This window comes from Eubalaena glacialis, chromosome 7 (assembly GCF_028564815.1).
Source record: "Eubalaena glacialis isolate mEubGla1 chromosome 7, mEubGla1.1.hap2.+ XY, whole genome shotgun sequence".
NCBI lineage: Eukaryota > Metazoa > Chordata > Mammalia > Artiodactyla > Balaenidae > Eubalaena > Eubalaena glacialis.
The window spans coordinates 68,945,716-68,964,871 of NC_083722.1; the positions used below are offsets into that span (position 1 = coordinate 68,945,716).

The following is a 19,156-nucleotide window of genomic DNA, read 5'->3' on the forward strand; positions in this document are numbered from 1 at the left end:
CCCCAGGGCTCCACCAAGCTCAGTTTGGCAACTTCTAGGTCACAACACAATAGCAATTGTGGGTCAAGGTCATGGTTTCAATGGCCATGGAGGCCATAACCAACTTCTCCCATTTACAAACATAAAACACTATGTGGTATGGGATAGATAACAGTTGATACTAAATAGAAAGAAATTTTTATCAATATTCTTAACCAGCATTCTTGCAAGTGTGTATCTGTGTTACAAATAAGAAGAGTGAGTATGCAAAATCCCTCCAAATTGCAAATATACACCCTACTATTGGGTCAACAGCATCATCTTTGTCTGTTAAAAACACTTCATTTTATTTCAGCAGAGATAGTAAGTACCTGTTAGTGATGTTATTAATGGGGCTGAGACATGTGCTATGGAGTCAGGCAAGACGCTCTCCTGGGAGAATGAGTTTTCACGTTTCTCTGGTGTTAGAAAGAACAGCAGCCCAGATGGACGCTCAGCAAATTACTGTCTCACAGCACAGCCCCATCTCGCTGTGATCTGTCAGCATTTTTGCAGCTTCCCACAGTGAAAGCTTCCTCATGATTCTGTATTCCTTGGGAAGATTAGACTCTGCCTTTTTTTTCTCCAACTCTTACATCTTCCATCTGAGACCATGTGGGTCTCAGATTTAGATCTTAGATTTACATTTAAATGTGAAGTTGTAGGCAATGACTTAGTGGCACAATATTGCCTTGAGCTGTAAATTAATTAATTAATGAAAGTCATCTGGAGACAGGTTTTTTTAAGAAGATTTCAAAGACCTTAGATAAATTGGTTTCTTTATAACCCTCTCCACCGTCCTCATATCTCTGACCCCTGCCGCACCACCACCACCGCCACTCCCATTTGTGAACAGGCCACTTCACCTCCTACTTTAAAAGAAAATCAAAGCCACAGGCAGGAACTGCCTCAAGCTCCTGCAAACCCACAAGAATCTGTGCTCTCCTTTCCTCCTTCCCTTTTTTCCAATGAGAAGGAACCCCTGCTCCATGCCTGATCTCCTTACCTGTGTCCCAGATCCCTCCCGCCAACCTCCTCAGTCCCTGACTCCATCAGTTATCTCCTCCTCCTCCTCTTACACCCACTCCGCTGCCTCTTTCCCAGTAGCATTCAACAGGCCCAAGTGTCAACTGGGTTCATGGAGCACTCCAGCTATTGCCCCATCCTCTGCCTCCCTTCGTGGTCGAGCTTAGTTGAGGGAGTTGCATCTACCTTCACGAATTCCTCTCCTCACCGCCCATTGACTCCCACGGAGGATGCCCTACAAGGTCGCCCTTCAAGGTCGTCGCCCTACGAGATTCCTTGTTGCTAAACACAATAGACACCTTTGACTTCTCAAAAGTATCTAAACTTTTGGAAAATTATTCCTATTTAAAAAATAACAAACAAACATCCATTCAGTCAACGAGCATTTATTGAGTTCTGACTAGTGCTGGGAGCTTAGAATGTGGCAGTAAACAGGTGTTGGCAACTGTGGAGTTTACATTAGGAGGAGATGGGGACCCAAGCCATAAACAATTAAACATATGAACAAGATAATTCCATAAGGGGATAAGTGCTAGAGTGATGGGATAGAGAGTAACTATGGAAACCACATTGAGTTCCAAAGGAAGCCTCTCTGAAATGATATTTGAGCTGAAGTCACGAGTACAAAGATCTTGGGCCAGAATGTCACAGGCAGAATAAACAGCAAGAACAGAGCCCTGAGGTTGGCACATGCACTGAATAGATATGACAACATATCGTTTACACGTACAAAAGGAGAGACCAGAAAGAGGCAAGAGAGTGTGCTCTTGCTGGGTAGGGAAAGGGCTTCTGAGCCACAAGTGAAGTGGACCAAGTCTGGAAGAACAATGAGCTTTGTACCCTTTTGGGTTGGGGCCTGGCTCCACCTCCCCTCCACGGGCCTCCTGAGTAGAAGTGTTGGAGGAGTGGAGGAGGGTCTGTTGCCCGCTTCCTCCACCCTTCAATCCCAACTTTAGAAGCCAATAAGCAAATCAGCCAGCTTAAAACAAGCTGGAAGGGCTTCTGGAATGGACCCCGCTGGAGCCTGAAGAGAGATGGATCCCCTCACCCCTCTCCTTCGATCCCTCACCTCTGAGCTGGGTAGGGAAAGTAGCCCAAGAGGGGCTCCTACAAGGCCACTGCTGGCTACACAGTGGAACCCAAAGTCAAGGTCAGCCCCTGAAGGGAGTGTGTTAGAGTTCAGTCTTCTCATGATCAGCTTCAGTGGTCAGGGTCCTGGACTTGGAGGGGCTCTCCAGTATTTGTGCCTGGGAGACAAAATGAGCCCAAAGATATTCTCCCAAAGCCAAGTTCCCAAACACACACACACACACACACACCAATCCACAGGAACACAGGTGATCTAAGGGTCCTCTGTCTAACCTGGGGGCAATGACCCCCAGCATGTGTGTGTGTATAGGGGGTGTGGTAGAACCAGAGTGGAGTAGAGGTTTAGTTCCTGTGGCCCTGATCGAGAGCCCATACTCAAGATCAAAGTCCTTTTCCAGAGCCTGGGGCTGTAGATAGTGGGAGCAAATCAAAAAGAAGAGATGAGAAGTCAACCCCCAACCCTGGTCCATTATAATTGGCTTCAGACCCCCCCACACCACAGAATGTCCTCAGACACAGGGAGGGAAGTCTTGGACTCCTTAACTGGCCTAACTCGCCCCTTCCTTGACCTAGTTATCCTCTCCCCAAGGCCAAGTTCCTCTCCTAGTTTTCCTGATTCCTCTACAGTATGTAAAGGGGCTGAGCCAGGGAGAGTGGGGAGGGGGAGGGGAACAAGGCCTCAGCCCTTCTCAGGAATTTGGGGCTCTATGGCCTGAAAAGAGCAACTCTCAGAGCACCCCTCTGGTTCTCTGTAAGTGCTCTGGGGCCATTGCCTGTGTCTTGAGGTGGGGAGGGTGGGACGCAGGGGCCATCCTAGCAGCCTCGTCTCCAGGAGCCCTCGGGAGAGGGGAAGTGGGCAGGGCATTGTGCGTGAGCCCAGATTACTCACCCAGGGTTACACATTTTGCAAAGCAATTAGTTCTGGAGTTGAGACTGTCCAGATGGGTTGGTAAGAGGGTTTGCTCTCACCAGGGTGAGGATCAGGAGGAGACATTCACAAATCCCTGTGTGAGGCTGGAGACAGGGGCCTGGGGAGTGGGAGAGAGCTCCTTCCTCATGACTTTTCTCTCAGCTCCTGACACAGCACATCGACTGCCTCTGACATGTGGAGTTAGACAACTCGTACCCTCCCTGGGAATCTCCTTGCATCTCTGGACCATTTGGTAGCCTAATATCTTATTACAAAAGAACTTGGATCTTCCCCAAAGCCAGCTGTGCCTCAGACTGTGAGCTAGTACAGAGGACTGCTTAAGGAGGTCAAATGGAAACCAAAGGACACAGGGGGAGAGAGGAACCCAGGTAAAGGATTAATTACAAAGAAAGAGGTCAAAGATTAAAAGTCAGACTAGGCAACAGGATGCCGGGAAGGAGGGGACTAGAGGTTGGAAGACAACACATGGGCTGGCACTGGGGCCATCCTGAGCCAAAGATCCTGGAGGCCTGTGCACATCCTGGGGGAGAAAGATCTGTAGCTGAGACAAGAAGAGCTCTGGAGCCTGAAGGCTGCTGCTGGGACCCACTGTCTGGAGTATAACACACAGAGGTGTCCCCTCTCACCTCCAGGCAGGCTGCCCGGTGGCCCCCACGCCATGGGGACTATGGGCATCGGCTGTGGCCGCATCAGCAGGTGTCTGCCCCTGCATCATATTCAAAGCCAGATAAACTGTCCCAGGGCACGTGGGTTGAGAAGCAGTGAGTCCGGGAGCTGAGGCCGTCCATTCACTTGAAACTCCTCCATCACTTCTTCCGAGGGGTCGGTTTGGTCTTCTTTTTCAATCTGGTTTACAAAGAGAAACATAAAAATCCACAGCGTTACTAAGTGATGTGCTCTTTCTCCATGCTCAGTTAATAGAATTATAAATTTATAGACTACCTATGTGGTTATTACTCTTCTGCTAAACTCAGCCTTAAAATCTCAATTCTGGAAATTTCTCAATTCTGGAAATATCTGGCCAAAATAATATGATAATTTTTTTTCCTGGCCTGAGCCTAGGAAAGATATTCTTTAAAATATCTTCTGTTTTTATGTACAGTAATTATTGCTTTTGTTTCCTTCTTTTCTTTCTTTCTTTTTTTTTTTAAAATATATTTTGGCTGCACCGCACAGCATATGGGATCTTAGTTCCCCGACCAGGGATCGAGTCTGTGCCCCCTGCTGTGGAAGCGCAAGTCTTAACCACTGGACCACCAGGGAAGCCGCTCTAACTCCTTTTAATGATTCAAAAAGCCAATTTGGTGAGGACTTAATCTTGTTAAAATATTTTTCTAAAAAGAAAATGTTCTAAGTGAAATAGCAGTTTAAACCATATACAAAAACTAGGCATACAGATCAGAAAGGAAAAAATAAAACTGTCTCTATTTACAGACAACATGATTGTCAGTGTAGAAAATCCCAGAGTCTACCCCCCAAAAAAAACTAGAATAAGTGAGTTTAGCAAGATCACAGGATACATGATCAATATGTTTTTATATATTGGCAATGAACACTGAAATTGAAAAAGTACTATTTTTAATAGTACCTAAAAGCATGAAATGCTTAAGTATAAAGCAAACAAAATATGTATGAGATCTGTATGGTGAAAACTACAAAACAAAAAGGACCTAAATGAATGGGGAGATATACCATGTACAGTTCTCCCCAAGCTGACTTATAAACTTGACATAATCCCATTCAATCCCACCAGGATATATTGTCGAAATTCACACACTGACACTAAAATTTCTATGGAAAAGTGGAGGAACTAGAATAGCCAAAGACAATTTCAAAAATAAAAAACCGTGTTGGAGAATTTACACTAAACTGATTTTAACACTTACTGTAAGGCTATAGTAATCAAGTTGATGAAAGAAAAGATACGTAAATTAGTGAAACAGAATAGAAAGTCCAGAAATAAACTCACACATTATGGTCAACTGATTTTTGACAAAATTGCAAAAGTAATTCAGTGGAGAATCTTTTCAACAAGTTGTGCTGGAACTATTGGATATCCATATGCAAAAAAAAAATGGAACCTCAATCCATATCTCACACCATTTACCAAAAAATTAACCCAAAATAGATAATAACATAAATGTGAAACTTAAAATTTTAAATTTCCAGGAGAAAATCTTTGTGATCTTAGGTTAGGCAAAGAACTCTTCCATACAATCCAAAAAGCACACATACAATACAAAAAACATGATATATAAAAGAAAAAATTGATAAATTGAACTTTGCCAAAGTTTAAAACTTTGGTTCTTCACAAGACACTATTAAGAAAATGATAAAGCAAACCACAGGCTGGGAGAAAATACGTGCAAAACATGTATTTGATAAAGGACTTATATCCAGATAATATATTTTTAAACTCTCAAAACACAATAATAATTAAATAACCCACTTTTTTAAGTGGGCAAAAGATTGAGCACACACTTCACCAATAAATGTCTTTGGTGGATGATATATAAGCTCATTAAAAGAACATCATTAGTCAATAGAAAAAAACAAAATTAAAACTACAGTGAGGTACCACAACATACAATACTAGAATGGGTAAAATTTTTAAAGCTGACAGTACCAAATGCTGACAAGAATTCAGAGCATCCCACTTTGCTAGTAGGAATACAACCACTTTGCTAGTAGTGCAGCCACTTTGCTAGTAGTGCAACCACTTTGGAAAACAATTTAGCAGTTTTATATTTATTTAAACATATACCTACCATATGTCCCAGCAATACCAGTTCTAGTTATTTACTCAAAGAAAAGCAAACTTACAATCACATGAATGTTTACAGCAGCTTTATTCATAATTACCAAAAACTGGAAACAACCTAAATATCCTTCAACTCGTGAATGGAAAATTCTGATAGGTTCATGCATACAATGGAATACTACTCAGCAATAAAAGTGAAAGAACTACTGATTCATGCAACAACAACATGGTTCAATCTCAAATGCATTATGCTAAGTGAAAGAAGCCAGGCTCAAAAGGGTACATACTGTATGATTCCATTTATGTGACATTCTAGACAAGACAAAACTATAGGGACAGAAAACAGATCAGTGGTTGTCAGGAGCCTGGGGACTGACTTCAAAGGGGAAGTACGAGGGAAATTTGGAAGTTGATGAAAGTATTCTATATTTTGATTGTGGTGGTGGTTACATGACTCTGTGCATAGAACTGTTTGCTGAAAATGTCGAATTATACTGCATGCATGTAAACCTGATATACGTATGCATGCGTGTGTGTGTGTATGTGCCTTCTGTATTACACAAACATACATGACACTTTTCGTGTCATGGTCTATGGCTTTCTCCTTTATCCGAATGCAGGTAACTGAACTATGACTTCCCAAAAGAAAACAGTGCTTAGTGATATAATCACCGTAATCCTGCTTTCACCCAACTACTACTGCACTGCTGTGTTTTTTCCCAGTAATACTCAAAACTGCCTGGAAACAGACATGGTGAAGGCAGATGGTTGGATTCATACAAGGCTGGAGGTTTTCCCAAGAATATGAGATAGATATTCAAAGGGTAGGGGAATGTAAGGTATTTTTGAGAGAGATTAAAATGTTGGGCCATGGTTTCTAATTTGGAGAGGGAGGAAAGTGAAGAAAGAAGGAGTCTGAATAGACATTTTTCCAAAGAAGACATACACATGGTCAACTGGTACATGAAAAGATGCTCAACATCACTAATCATCAGGGAAATGCAAATCAAAACCACAATGAGATATCACCTCACACCTGTTAGAATGTCTATTATCAGAAAGACAAGAAATAATAAGTGTTGGTGAGGATGTGGAAAAAAGAAAACCCTTGTGCACTGTTGATGGGAATGTAAATTGGTGCAGCCACTGTGAAAAACAGTATGGAGGTTCCTCAAAAAATTAAAAATAGAACTACCATACGGTCCAGCAATTCCACTCCTGCGTATTTATGCAAAGAAAATGAAAACATTAACTTGAAAAGATATATGCACCCTCATGTTCATTTCAGCATTATTTATAATAGCCAAGATATGGAAACAAGTGTCCATCAGTGGATAAGTGAATAAAGAAACTGTGATATATATATATATACACATACAACGAACCATTATTCATCTATAAAAAAGAATGGAATCTTGCCATCTGCAACAACATGGATGGACCTCGAGGGCATTGTGCTAAGTAACGTAAGTCAGGGAAAGATAAACACCATAGGATCTCTTCTATATCTGGAATCTAAACAAACAAACAAATGAAAAACAAGCTCATAGATACAGAGAACAGAGGCAGGGGTGCAGGGGGAGAGAAATTAGTAAACTGTTTCCATTTGTTTTTTTACTTTAAATAAATTGAATAATTCATAAGGAAATAATTTTTTTTTCATGGTAAAGACTGCTTTATTGGTGGCAGTTAGTACAAGTCAATAAATATTGATCCCCAAAGAACTCAAGTTAGTTATCAGACTACTGGTCCACAGAGAGCTGAATGGAGTTGAACCAACTGATTGCTGGGAGGATAAACTGAAGTCAACCCTGCTTCTTGGGGAATGAAGCCACAGCCAGCTGATAGATGGCATATGCTGTTCCACCAACTGTAAGAATCATGGTGGCTCTATACAGGAGGGCATCAGCTATCCCACCCTTTAGATGCACTGGAATTATAAGGAAATAATTTAAATTAATAAATAAATAATGATAACTTGAAACATTTTTTAAATCAAACTACCGGGGGGTGGGGGGGAAAGGAGTCTGATGGATGGAGAAGGAAAAACCAGGGCTCAGAGTACCAGAAGCACCTGGTGAAGTTTAAGAACAGTTGCTGTGGGGACACTTAACAAAGCAAGTTGGAAGAAAAGCAGATGGTTGATGTGGAGTTGGATGATTCCATTGGTGATTTCAGAGATGGCAATTTGTTTCCCTCATTGGAGAATAAACTTTGAAAGAACAGATGGTTCATATGCAGCTCCATCAGGCAGAGCTCAGCAAGCCTTCAGCACAGCCTCACGGCCTGGTCGCTGGTGTTCTAAACCTACCCTAACCTTCTCAGACCTCCAGCTCTTTCATCCTCGGGGTATGACTTGCCTTCATCCTTTTTTAAATGTTTTCAAAATTTTTTTATTATTTATGTAGTTTTTGGCTGCGAGGCATGTGGGATCTTAGTTCCCCAACCAGGGATCGAACCCACGCCCCCTGCATTGGAAGCACGGAGTCTTAACCACTGGACTGCCAGGGAAGTCCCCTTAACGACCATTTAATGGGTCTCTCTCTATTTTGCAAAAACAAACGGCTTTTCCTGCTCCCATCAGTGGCCTGTCCCTCCACACGTACTATGAAGGAGCCTTGCTTCTCTCACTCTATCCACGATCTCCATCCCCTCTCCTTTGTTTCCAATCTCACCCTCACTTCTGCACCCTTTCCCATCAGCTCTTAATGTACTTTAAGTTATGGTAAAAAAAAAAAAAAAAATTCTAGAAAGTAAAATTGGCAGGCATGTGTGTATCTCAAGAGGTTGGAAGTCAGGGTGGGGCTTAGGTTTCCAGTGGGGCTGATTAGAGGGGCTGTGGTGTTATTCGCTGAGGTTGTTGATAAGAGGAAGAGCGAGTGTTCATGGGAAAGAAGTCAAGTGGAGATAAGTTGAGTTTGATAACATCCACATTGATCTGCTGGGCAATCAGGCCCATATATGAGTTCAATGCCAGGGCTGGAATAAGGTTTAAAAGTCATCACCATGCTGGTTACGTTTAAAACCATAAGAAAAGTCTACAAATAACAAATGCTGGAGAGGATGTGGAGAAAAGGGCACCCTCCTACACTGTTGGTGGGAATGTTAAGTTGGTGCAGCCACTATGGAAAACAGTATGGAGGTTCCTCAGAAAACTAAAAATAGAACTACCATATGATCCAACAATCCCACCCCTGGGAATATACCCGGACAAAATTATAATTCAGAAAGATACATGCACCCCTATGTTCATAGCAGCACTGTTCACAATAGCCAAAGCATGAAAACAACCTAATGCCCATCGACAGATGAATAGATAAAGAAGATGTGGTGCATATATACAATGGAATACTACTCAGCCATAAAAAAGAACAAAATAATGCCATTTGCAGCAACATGGATGCAACTAGAGAGTATCATACTAAGTGAAGTAAGTCAGAAAGAGAAATACAAATATCATATGATATCCCTTATATGTGGCATCTAAAATACAGCACAAACAAACCTATCTACAAAACATAAACAGACTCATAGACATAGAGAATAGACTTGTGGTTGCCAAGGGGGAGGGGGGGAAGGGAGAGGGAGGGACTGGGAGTTGGGGTTGGTAGATGCAAACTATTACATTTAGAATGGATAAACAACAAGATCCTACTGTATAGCACAGGGAACTATATTGAATATCCTGTTATAAACCATAATGGAAAAGAATATTTAAAAAGTGTATATATATTTACAACTGAAAAAAAACATAAAACCATAAGAGACTCTGTAATGACCTATATGGGAAAAGAATCTAAAAAAGAGGGCATATATGTATATGTATAACTGATTCACTTTGCTGTACAGCAGAAACAAACGCAACATTGTAAATCAAGTATACTCTAATAAAAATTTTAAAAATAAATAATTAATGATAAAAACACAAAAAAAACAGAAGGCAAAATCAAGGACAGGGCTCAGAATAAAACCCTAGAGGATCCCAAGGTGAAGTGTTGCCAGAAAAGGAAGGACTCATAAAGAAGACCAAGATGGAAAATTCAAGGGAAGTGGAAGGGCTAGTTTACCCAATCCTGCACGAAGAAAGAGAATTCTCTCTGGTTTTCTGGAAGGTGAAAATGCACAATGTACCTCTTGGCATCAGGAAAGACAAAAGGAGGACACGTCACATCATAGAAAGTGTCTGGAATAAGTTTGGGTCTGCAGACCTGAAAAGCAGGCAGGCTACCTCTATCTAAGAGCCTGAAACTTAGCAGCTGGCCCCGGAGCCTGGGTCTGTTAGTGCGTACTCTCGGACCCCTCGCAGTAATTGCTCATGGGTCGGCGCTCTTCTGAAGTAAATCCTAGCTTGTCAAGTATGTAAATGTTTATAATTGCATTTTTCTTTGGCAGTCCTGGTCATTGCGAACAAACCGAAAACTATATACAGGTGCGACCACTGACTGTGCGCTAACTCCCGAGCTCAGGGTTGTTACTCAGGGGAACAGCAGCATCACTGAGAGATGGGCCACTCATAAACACCATCTGAGCAGCTGGACCAGGGGCATACATCATCCCCCCTGATTGCGCAGAGTTTGGTGCAGTGCTGTGCACGTGGTCTCGATGACCAGGCTTGAAAATACATGTGGAAATAGATTGGTCCTCCAGGCTTCTGGTGTGCAGGGCTCAGTTTGTACAAGACAATGCTGTGAAAGAACGCATCAAAGGCACACACAGTACTGCTCACATATGTGTGACTGGCCCCAAATTAGTCACTCAAAGCCGCAGCCACAGAAGTTTTCAGAAAACCACAGATCTTAGCTCCTGAAAGCAGAGCACCAAGGAGCCAGAAGAGTCTCAGCTCAGGAAACACGTCTTAACCCTAAAGGCCGGGATGACCTGTGAAATCCTAAAACCTTGAAGAACTGAGAGTAAAACAAACTAAAAGGGAGATGCCATGGTTTCTTTCCATCAAATATGAGAATGCTGCCATGTTCAATCAGGATGCAAGGAATCATACCTATTGGATCCTAAGATTTAAATATTCACTGGTTTTTGAAAAGATGTATCCAAGGGAGTTACTAAGGACACAAAAGTCCTTTGTCAAAATTGTTTGACCTCAAAGGGTCAGACCTCAAGAATGGCACCATTTCAGAAAGCAAGCCTGCTTCAGGAAAACTTTTTTGACCCTTTCTTCACATGTAATTTAGTAGCTCTGCTTGAGAGTGAATTTTTTCCCATTAATCTTCCTCCCACCCCTTTGATTTAGGACAGCCACTTAGTGTCAATAGAGTATGTATGCATACCGCATACAGCATGGCGAAGCAATGTCTCTAATGCATTACCTTAGGACCTTTGGGAACCTGAGAAGGGAGAATGAGTATCATAGGAAGGGCTCAGATGGTGCATCTGTGATGTCGTGGGACATTATGAATGGAGCCTGTCAGGTCCCTTGGTCCCAGGGAAGGGACGACAGCTGAGGAGGCAATGACAGACTATAGAGGTGTCTTCCCTGATACCCACCGAGGATGGTTAACTGAGGGAGTCAAAATACACCAACACTAAAATATCTCTTGAGTTTAAGTGAATTCAGCAAGGCTGAATCCAGACAAATCTGTGGCTCAGATGAAATTGGCTTTCATTGTCTTCCATCTCCTTTCCATGTCCTGGTTCATTCAACTCTCAGCCACCCAAACAGCCATCACATAGCTCACTGGAAATTGTGGGCTTGAAGCCACCACCATAGATGACATGCCTCATATACAATTAATTTCCTCTGCTCTGCACATTTCCTAACCACTTCCATATATCAAAGCTTACCTGTCCTAGGACCTTATTACTCAGGCCCCTCAGGAAGGCATAAATTATCGACCAGGTAACTTGATGCACAACTTCCTATTACAGTTTTAGTGACTTACCAGCCACTCACCAGTCTGTTACTTCCTTCCCAAATTAACCTCACCTGATCTACACTGGGGGTGGGTTGATTGCTTGTTGACAATGCAGATCCCTAGAACCTCACAAGTGACCCAAGGAATTAGATTCTCTGGGAGCATTTTAACATGCTCCCCAACTGATTCTTCTACATACTAAATCTGTAAACATCATGAGACATGCATACACTATTATGTGCTATGCAGGTTCTGAGCATCAAAGTAGATATGAGAATCCCAAATACAATTTATATCCATTGTTAACTTATAAAACAGGTTCATTTTCAAATACTAAAAGGACTAAAGAGTTGGCCTGCCGTGCATGTGGGTAGAGAGTATAAGGGAAGTCTGTGTACCTTCTGCTCAACTGTGATATGAACCTAAAACTGCTCTGAAAAGTAAAGTCTATTAAAAAAAAAAAAAAAAAGGCTGACCTCCCCAAATGGAGCTGATAAACATATGCTCTTTGGCTCACCTATTCTCTCTACAGGCAACATCCCCTTTTATCCTCTACTTATTCTAACCTAACTTCTGTGAAGCCCCAGACAGGCAGAGCCATTCTCCAGGCTCCCATAGCCCAATGCACATACTGATTATGAGAGTATTAGAGCGTTTAACGCTACACTGTGACTGACTATTTTCTTGTTTGGTTCTGGTGAATCACAAACAACCTGGCTTGTTCTGGCCACGTTCCCATCCCCCAGCATAGTATGTGGAACTCTATACATACGTAATCAAGATTGTTGAATGAATGAATGATCTTGCCACTGAAGTTAACATCAGATGAAGTGTGTTGGGAGGAGGGATGGATGAACTGGCTGAACCTCTCCCTTTGCACATACACAGATACCCCTTAGAGTCACCATTCCTTCTCTCTCTGAGGGACAGGAATCGAGGGCCTCATTTATTCAATCTGTTACTGTGGTCCATACTCTGAATTTATAAATTAATCACTTCCAGTCCTACTAGACAAAGGAAGCAACTGGTGCTGCCATCTGAAGTATTGTACCAACAGTGGCTATGAGGAAAACAGAAGCCACACTAGGTGTTTCAAACAAGGGGATTTAATGCAGGGAATTGATTACACAGGTTTGGTAAGGCTGAAGGAGAGCCATTGAGATAACCTATTGTTAATAAACACAGGAAGCAGCTACTAACCTTAGGGCTGGGGAGCAAAAGGGAAGAGATGGTGTTACCAGAACCTAGAGGCTTTCTTGGGGGACCCCCCACGGCTGGTGCCTGGCCCTCTCTGGGGGCTGCTGCGCGGCTGCTGCTTGGCCTTCTGAGGGGGGCGCTGCTTGGCTGGTGGAGGTCGGACTTCTGGGCGGGGGCGTGGCTGACGTTCGGACCTCGGAGGGGACCGTGGCTTGGCTGGTGCTCTGACCACCGCGGGGGGTGCAGCTGGCTGGCGCTTGGGCCTCTGAGGGGACGTTGCGCGGCGGCTGGTGCTGAGAGGGCCAAAAGAAGCTGCAGGCTGGAGCAATGGCTCTCCTCTGTTGCTTTAAGGGATGCTGACAGGAGCTGGAAATAGGAAGGCAGCCCGGCTCCTCCCCCCGCCCCACCTTCCAGTATCCCTCCAGTACCTTCCAATGGCAGAGCCTAACAGGGAGCCGACTGTCAGGGGATTGGGGGAAGCGCAGTTTGCAGAGCCTCAGCCCCAGCATCGCAGAGTAGAGCAGGAAGGGGGAACTCGGAACTGAGAGACAGAGGCCAAGGCCCAGCCCAGGCGCCAGGTGGCAGCGCAGACCACTCACCTGGTCTTCTGGCAGGCACAGCAGATCCAGTCCTCCTCTTTCTTCTGGTAGAAGCAGCCACTTTTACAGATGCTATACTTGCGGTCCACAATCTCACGTTTGGAGTTGAGGAAGGTGAACGGCGGGCAGCAATGTATGCTGAAGTGCTCCGAGAACTTCTGGTTCTTGGAGAGTCTGGGGCCCTCCTTAACCACTTTCTGACTCATCTCACTGGAAATCAGTGATGCGGGGGGAGGTGGGGGAGACAAAACAGCACATTCATGTGAGGGAGCTTTCTACTTCAGGAACGCACTCCCTGCTACTCCCATGGTCCAAGTTAACATTCAAGGCTATCCTCCATCCTGAATCTGGAAGGTCAATTTCCTGCCCAGCTCTATGGAGAGGAACTCAATTAGGAGTTTGTTCTTTTTTTAAAATTTACATACAATTTTTAAAGGTTACACTCCATTTACAGTTATTACAAAATATTGGCTATATTCCCCGTGTTGTACAAATACATCCCTGTAGCCTATCTTACACCTAAGAGTTTGTACCTAGGCAATATAAGGGAAGAGTTTGTTAATTTTTATTTGTGTATTTTTAAATCATGTTTTCTGAAAACGGACTCTTTTTTCCCTTATGTGTTAGCCACCCACTTAGGACAGGAAAAAATATTACAAAGCCAAACACATCTATGGCAAAATAATATTCTAGATTTAGGAATGGCCGTTTCTCTAAAAAACCAAGAAACCTTTGTTATTGAAAGCATAATCTCTATTCATACCATGAAATACTACACCAGAATGAGAAAGAACAGACTGTAAGACACAGGTCAACATGTTTGAATCTCACAAACATAATGTCGAACAAAAGAAGCCAAACACAAAGGAATACATGCTATATGATTCAATTTATATGAGGTTCAAAAACAGGCAAAACTAGTCTAGTGCATGGTGCTAGAAATCAGAACACAGTTATATTTGGAGGAGGTGGGGTCTGACTAGGAAGAGGCAGGAGGGAGCCTGCTGGGGGCGGAAAATGTTCTGGATCTTGATCTGGGAGATGACTACACAGGTGTATACATATGTAAAAATTCAGTGAGCTCTACACTTAATTTTTGTGCATTTTACTGTTTACCTCAGTTAAAAAGGAAAAGTAAGAGGAGGAAGAGGAGAGACTAGAGAGTTTTGATTCTTGAAATATTCTGAAAGGCGGGTAAAAACTTAATTACTACAGCATCCTTTGTGGAAATGTGACACATGCAGAAATAGTCCTACCTAACACTCCAAAACATTGAAGCACACAGGGGACTTAAATGACTATTAACCAACAAGAGTCTACAAATATACACAGGTAATGTGCATATACCGGCCACTGAGAATATCCCTCCTCTCAACAAACTCAAGGTCAAGTTGTACACACAGACGTGCAGTATGTAATTACAAGACACGGTGACATCGACCAACAGAAGTATGTACAAAGATAAAGGAAACCATGAAAAGGGGATGGATTCTTTGAAGACAGAGAAGATGATCTGGGTTTTAAGGATGAATACATTAAAAACAGCTAAGTTACTCTGAGGGGATATTTTGATTTTTTGTTTGTTGGTTGGTTTCTATTGTTTTTTATTGAAGTATAGTTGATTTATAATGTTGTGTAACTTTTTTGTTTTTTGATAGGGTTGTCTTCTGCTACAGATAGAAGTGAGGGCTGAGGAGCAAGTTGAGTGTAGTTATAAGAAGACAATACATCCTTTTGCACCTCAGTCTGTAGAGTCCATATTATGTGTTACACCTGTTATGTATGTTGCAAATGCTCTTTCCCAATATTTCACCTGCTTTTATCATGCAAAAAGTTAATTTTTACGTAATTAAGTTTCCTAGTTCTTACTCAGGGTTTTATATTTTAGTTCAGAAAGTCTTCCCTACTTCAGAAGCTCTTAATCATACTCATGAATATCCCATTTTGAAAGAGAATCCTCTCTGAATCTCACTTTCATGTCTCTTTTCCTCTCTATAACGCCTCACTTTTATAGGCAATGTTATTGAGAAGTTATCAACACTCTTTTTCTCCATTTCTACATCTCCTCCCCCTCAGTGCACTCCAATCTGGCTTCTGTTCCTACCTCCCAAAGATAACGTGGTTCTCATAAAGACCTCCATGCTGCCAGACCAGCCGTCTTCTTCCTCGATCTCTCTCTCCATGTAAATGCTTCCCTGTCCAGTCACTCCATGTTCTCCTAGATTCCTTCCTCCATCTCTAGCCCTTCCGTCTCAGTTTCTCTTATAGGCTCATCTGCTTTATCCAAAACTTTTAATGTTAGAGTTCTTCAAGGTACAATAAATACTAAATGATTAATAGAGTTACCTTCAAGCATCCACTTCAGCATTTATGATATGGTTAGGTTGTGCCAGGCACAGTGCTCAGGCTCTGTAGGGGATGCAAAGCTGAATCATGTTTAGTCCCATCCTCAAGAAAAGTATCCATCAGGTGGGAAGATGGACAAGGATGCACATGGTGTACTCATGGCCACAAAACCCATCTATTGAGCCCAAACACGTAGAAGTCTCTGAGGAGACTGAGGGGATGGATCAGCTAAACATCCTGCTGACATCTTGTAGATGGAGGAATGTTGCATAAATGTTAGTAAGTGCAATACAAGGAAGGGATGCTGTGGAACATGAGAATGTGCTGAGACAATGGCACGGAGAGTCCACAAGAGTGGGGCCATACATTGGGCTGGGGAAACAGGTAAAACATGGGTGGAAACATTTGGCCCTGAGATTTGGACAGCAGAGATAAGGGTTTGTGGAGGGTTGGGAACAGTTGATTCCTAAGCAAAGATACAGAAGGGTGAATTGCAGTCCACCTGAGAGCCCACCCGGTCTGCAGGGCAGTGTGGGAGCGGTGACAGTGCCAGGACACAGGTGATGAGGTAGCACAGGAGTTACCCATCACTGCGAAGGATCTAGCCCTTGTGACTGGGAGTGTGGTCATGCCATCAGCTGATCAGGAGTCTGAATAGATGAGAGGGAGGGAGATCATCTCATTGGTCTGGGATATCATGAATTTAAGGCGCTCATGACATCCATGTGGAAATGGGCATCCGAAACTCAGGAGCTAGAGCTGTCCGCTCGAGGGTCCTTCACCTCATGGAAGAGGCACAACCTTGGGGGTGGATGTGCTGGGTGTGAGCTGAGTGAGGAGCCAGGCCAGGGAAGGCTCCCAAGAGGAGTAGTGGGCCTACCTTCAAGCTCCAGGAAGAAGAGCTAGGGAAGAAGGAGCAGCAGAGGCAGCCAGGGAGGTGGGAGGAGTAGCAGACTCTTAGAAGAGAAATCTCCAAATTTGCAGGAGGAGGAGATGGTCAGCAGTATCAAAAAAAAAAAAAAAAAAAAAAACCAACTAAACAAAAAAAAACGCTGTGTACAAACAAGCATTTTTAGACCAATGAGAAACTAAAGTTGATTTTTAGGGTCTGATTCATTGCAATTACGACCCTAAAGATCTGCCAAAGCCCTACCAAACCCTGCACATGTGGCAAAGTCCAGCTCAAGTTTCTGCTCCCATGGGAAATAATGAAATGAAACACTCCAGCAGGAGTCATTTCTTTAGGCTCCCAGCACAGGGAGATGATGTTACTCAGCTTTTCACAGGCAACTCAGACATCCCTAATTCCTCCAGCCTTCTGGGGTCATCTTTCCCCAGACTGTTCAGGCACTCATCACAAATAACAGAAAATCTAGCACTTGCCCCAAATTTTTATGAATGACCGACATGGGGTAAGAGGGAGATTTTAAGTCTCCTGTGACTCTAAATTTCTGCTCTGACTGAATTCTCAATTCCCACCCACCTGACAAGATGCCTGGGCCCACTCTATGCCTATCTACACCCCCTCCCAGACATCTCTTCCCCAGCACGTTAGGGGAAAGTTCTCGAAGTATTCCCTGGCAACTCTCCTTACTCTCCGCCTTCGCCCACCATGTCCAGCAGGGAGCAACCTAACCGCTTGTTACTCATCACATGTGTCCCTAATGGAAAAGCAGTTCTCTGCCCTGGAACCCTGACATTCTTCTAGATTAACCAGCTGAAAATTCACCCAGCTTTAACATAGCATTTCCCCCCTTCCTTTAGTAAAATGTTTACAGTCAGTGGAAAGGCTCTGGCTACTATTGCCTGTGGTAGCAGAAGTACCACGTTTAGTTTGGGGTACATTGTAATTGGTTATATATACTCCTCTCCAACTCTGCCCCACACCATGCCCCAGTTTAGAAATGCTAAGGTCCACATGCTGAGCCATAGCAACATACACACGAGCCATCCTTTCCCACCATACCAGGCTTCCTAGTAAATTAGTTGTAACTACAGGCAAATAACTAATGGCAGAAGAAATAATTCACATTTCCTGAGGCCCTATTATATGGTGGTTGTTTTATATACTTTACCTCATTTTTCTAATATGGCATTGTCATCAACAAACTAAAGATGAGGTAAGTAAGGAATATGACCAAGTTCAAAGAGCCAGTAAGAGGCAGACGGGGATTTGAACCCAGGTCCCTGTGACTCCAGCATCTGGTGCTGTCTGACCAGGCTCAACACGGTCTGAGCTCCCTGTGCTCAGCCCTCCTCTCCAGGGAGCAGGTGTCCAGGCGATGGGACCAGCCTGGACTTTGGGGAACTGGAGGTGGGCCCAAGGATGGGATAAGGCTGCAGAAGTGCATGGGTCCGTGTCCCAGGGTGAAAAAGACTGAAAGTTGGGGAAACAGCTCCCTGAAGAAAGGAATGGTAGAGGATGGAGTGTGGAGACATCAGGACAGTACGGTGGCCAGCACCTCCTGCCAGAGCACAGAGGCTCACAGTGGGGGGCTGCAGTGTAAACTCAGGCAGGGTCCCGAGGGGAGTGTGATCCATGGGTGCTTCCTCTGTCCCTCCCCCACCAGTCCTTAGTAGGTTTTAAGACCTTATTCACTGTTGAGAATTTAAAAACTTGGATGAAGGAAAATGATAAAAATTCCTAAATTCTTATCTCGTAGTTAACCACTTAAAAATATTTGAACATATTTTTTTGCCTTGAGAATATTTACATGTAAATATATAGTTAATAAAAAGTCAGACCATACCTTACATACTTTTCAAATTATATACTTGGAAAAATCATTCATTTTTTAAAAAAAAGTTTTATAGATGCAGGCGTAATGTCACTCATAGCATTTTCCTATAGCTTTTAAAATCTGTGATAAATTTATAGTTGCAGCCCCCTTTATGGTTTATATCATATATTTGCATCTTCTCTCATTTTCTTGATTAATCTTGCCAGAACTTATCCACTTTACGATTCTTTTCAAAAACAAGCTCTTGGGTTTCCTGCTTGTCTTTGTTCTTTTTTTTCCTAGTCCATTAATTTCTGAGTGCATTTATTATTTCTTTTTTTCAGTTTTCTTTAGGCTTATGTTCTTGAGCTTTTTATGTATTCTTGAGACAAACTCTTCTCACATATGCATTTATGACTGTAACTTTTTCATATAACTTCAGCTGAATACCACAATATTAACATAAAATTTTCATTTTCTCTTCATTTTAAATACGATTGAGTTCTTCTTTGATTCATCAATTATTTTTAAAAATCTGTTGTAAAATTTCCAAGTGTATGAAGTTATGTTTATTACATTGACTTCTGATTTTAAGGCAT

The 19,156-nt window shown here is 42.9% G+C and overlaps 1 protein-coding gene across 2 annotated transcripts; it reads right to left on the reverse strand.

Moving 5' to 3' along the window:
- Nucleotides 1-3,870: 3,870 nt before the first annotated feature.
- Nucleotides 3,871-13,697, reverse strand: MOBP (myelin associated oligodendrocyte basic protein). 2 transcript variants are annotated; one of them, XM_061195287.1, is made up of 2 exons: nucleotides 13,492-13,697; nucleotides 3,871-3,910 (listed from the first exon to the last, which is right to left on the reverse strand). In XM_061195287.1, the coding sequence occupies exons 1-2, from the start codon at nucleotides 13,695-13,697 to the stop codon at nucleotides 3,871-3,873; spliced, it is 246 nt and encodes an 81-aa protein (XP_061051270.1). The 2 variants fall into 2 exon arrangements, with proteins under 2 accessions (XP_061051270.1, XP_061051269.1); XM_061195286.1 differs by lacking the exon at nucleotides 3,871-3,910 and adding an exon at nucleotides 12,930-13,185.
- Between the last annotated feature and the right edge of the window lie 5,459 nt (nucleotides 13,698-19,156).

Bases quoted from the DNA above. Each gene is read 5' to 3' on its own strand.
- MOBP (XM_061195286.1), bottom strand. From the start codon at position 13,697: ATGAGTCAGAAAGTGGTTAAGGAGGGCCCCAGACTCTCCAAGAACCAG. The intron at 13,186-13,491 runs GTGAGTGGTCTG...TGGCCCTCTCAG, and splicing joins TGTGCCTGCCAGAAGACCAG to CACCAGCCGCCGCGCAACGT.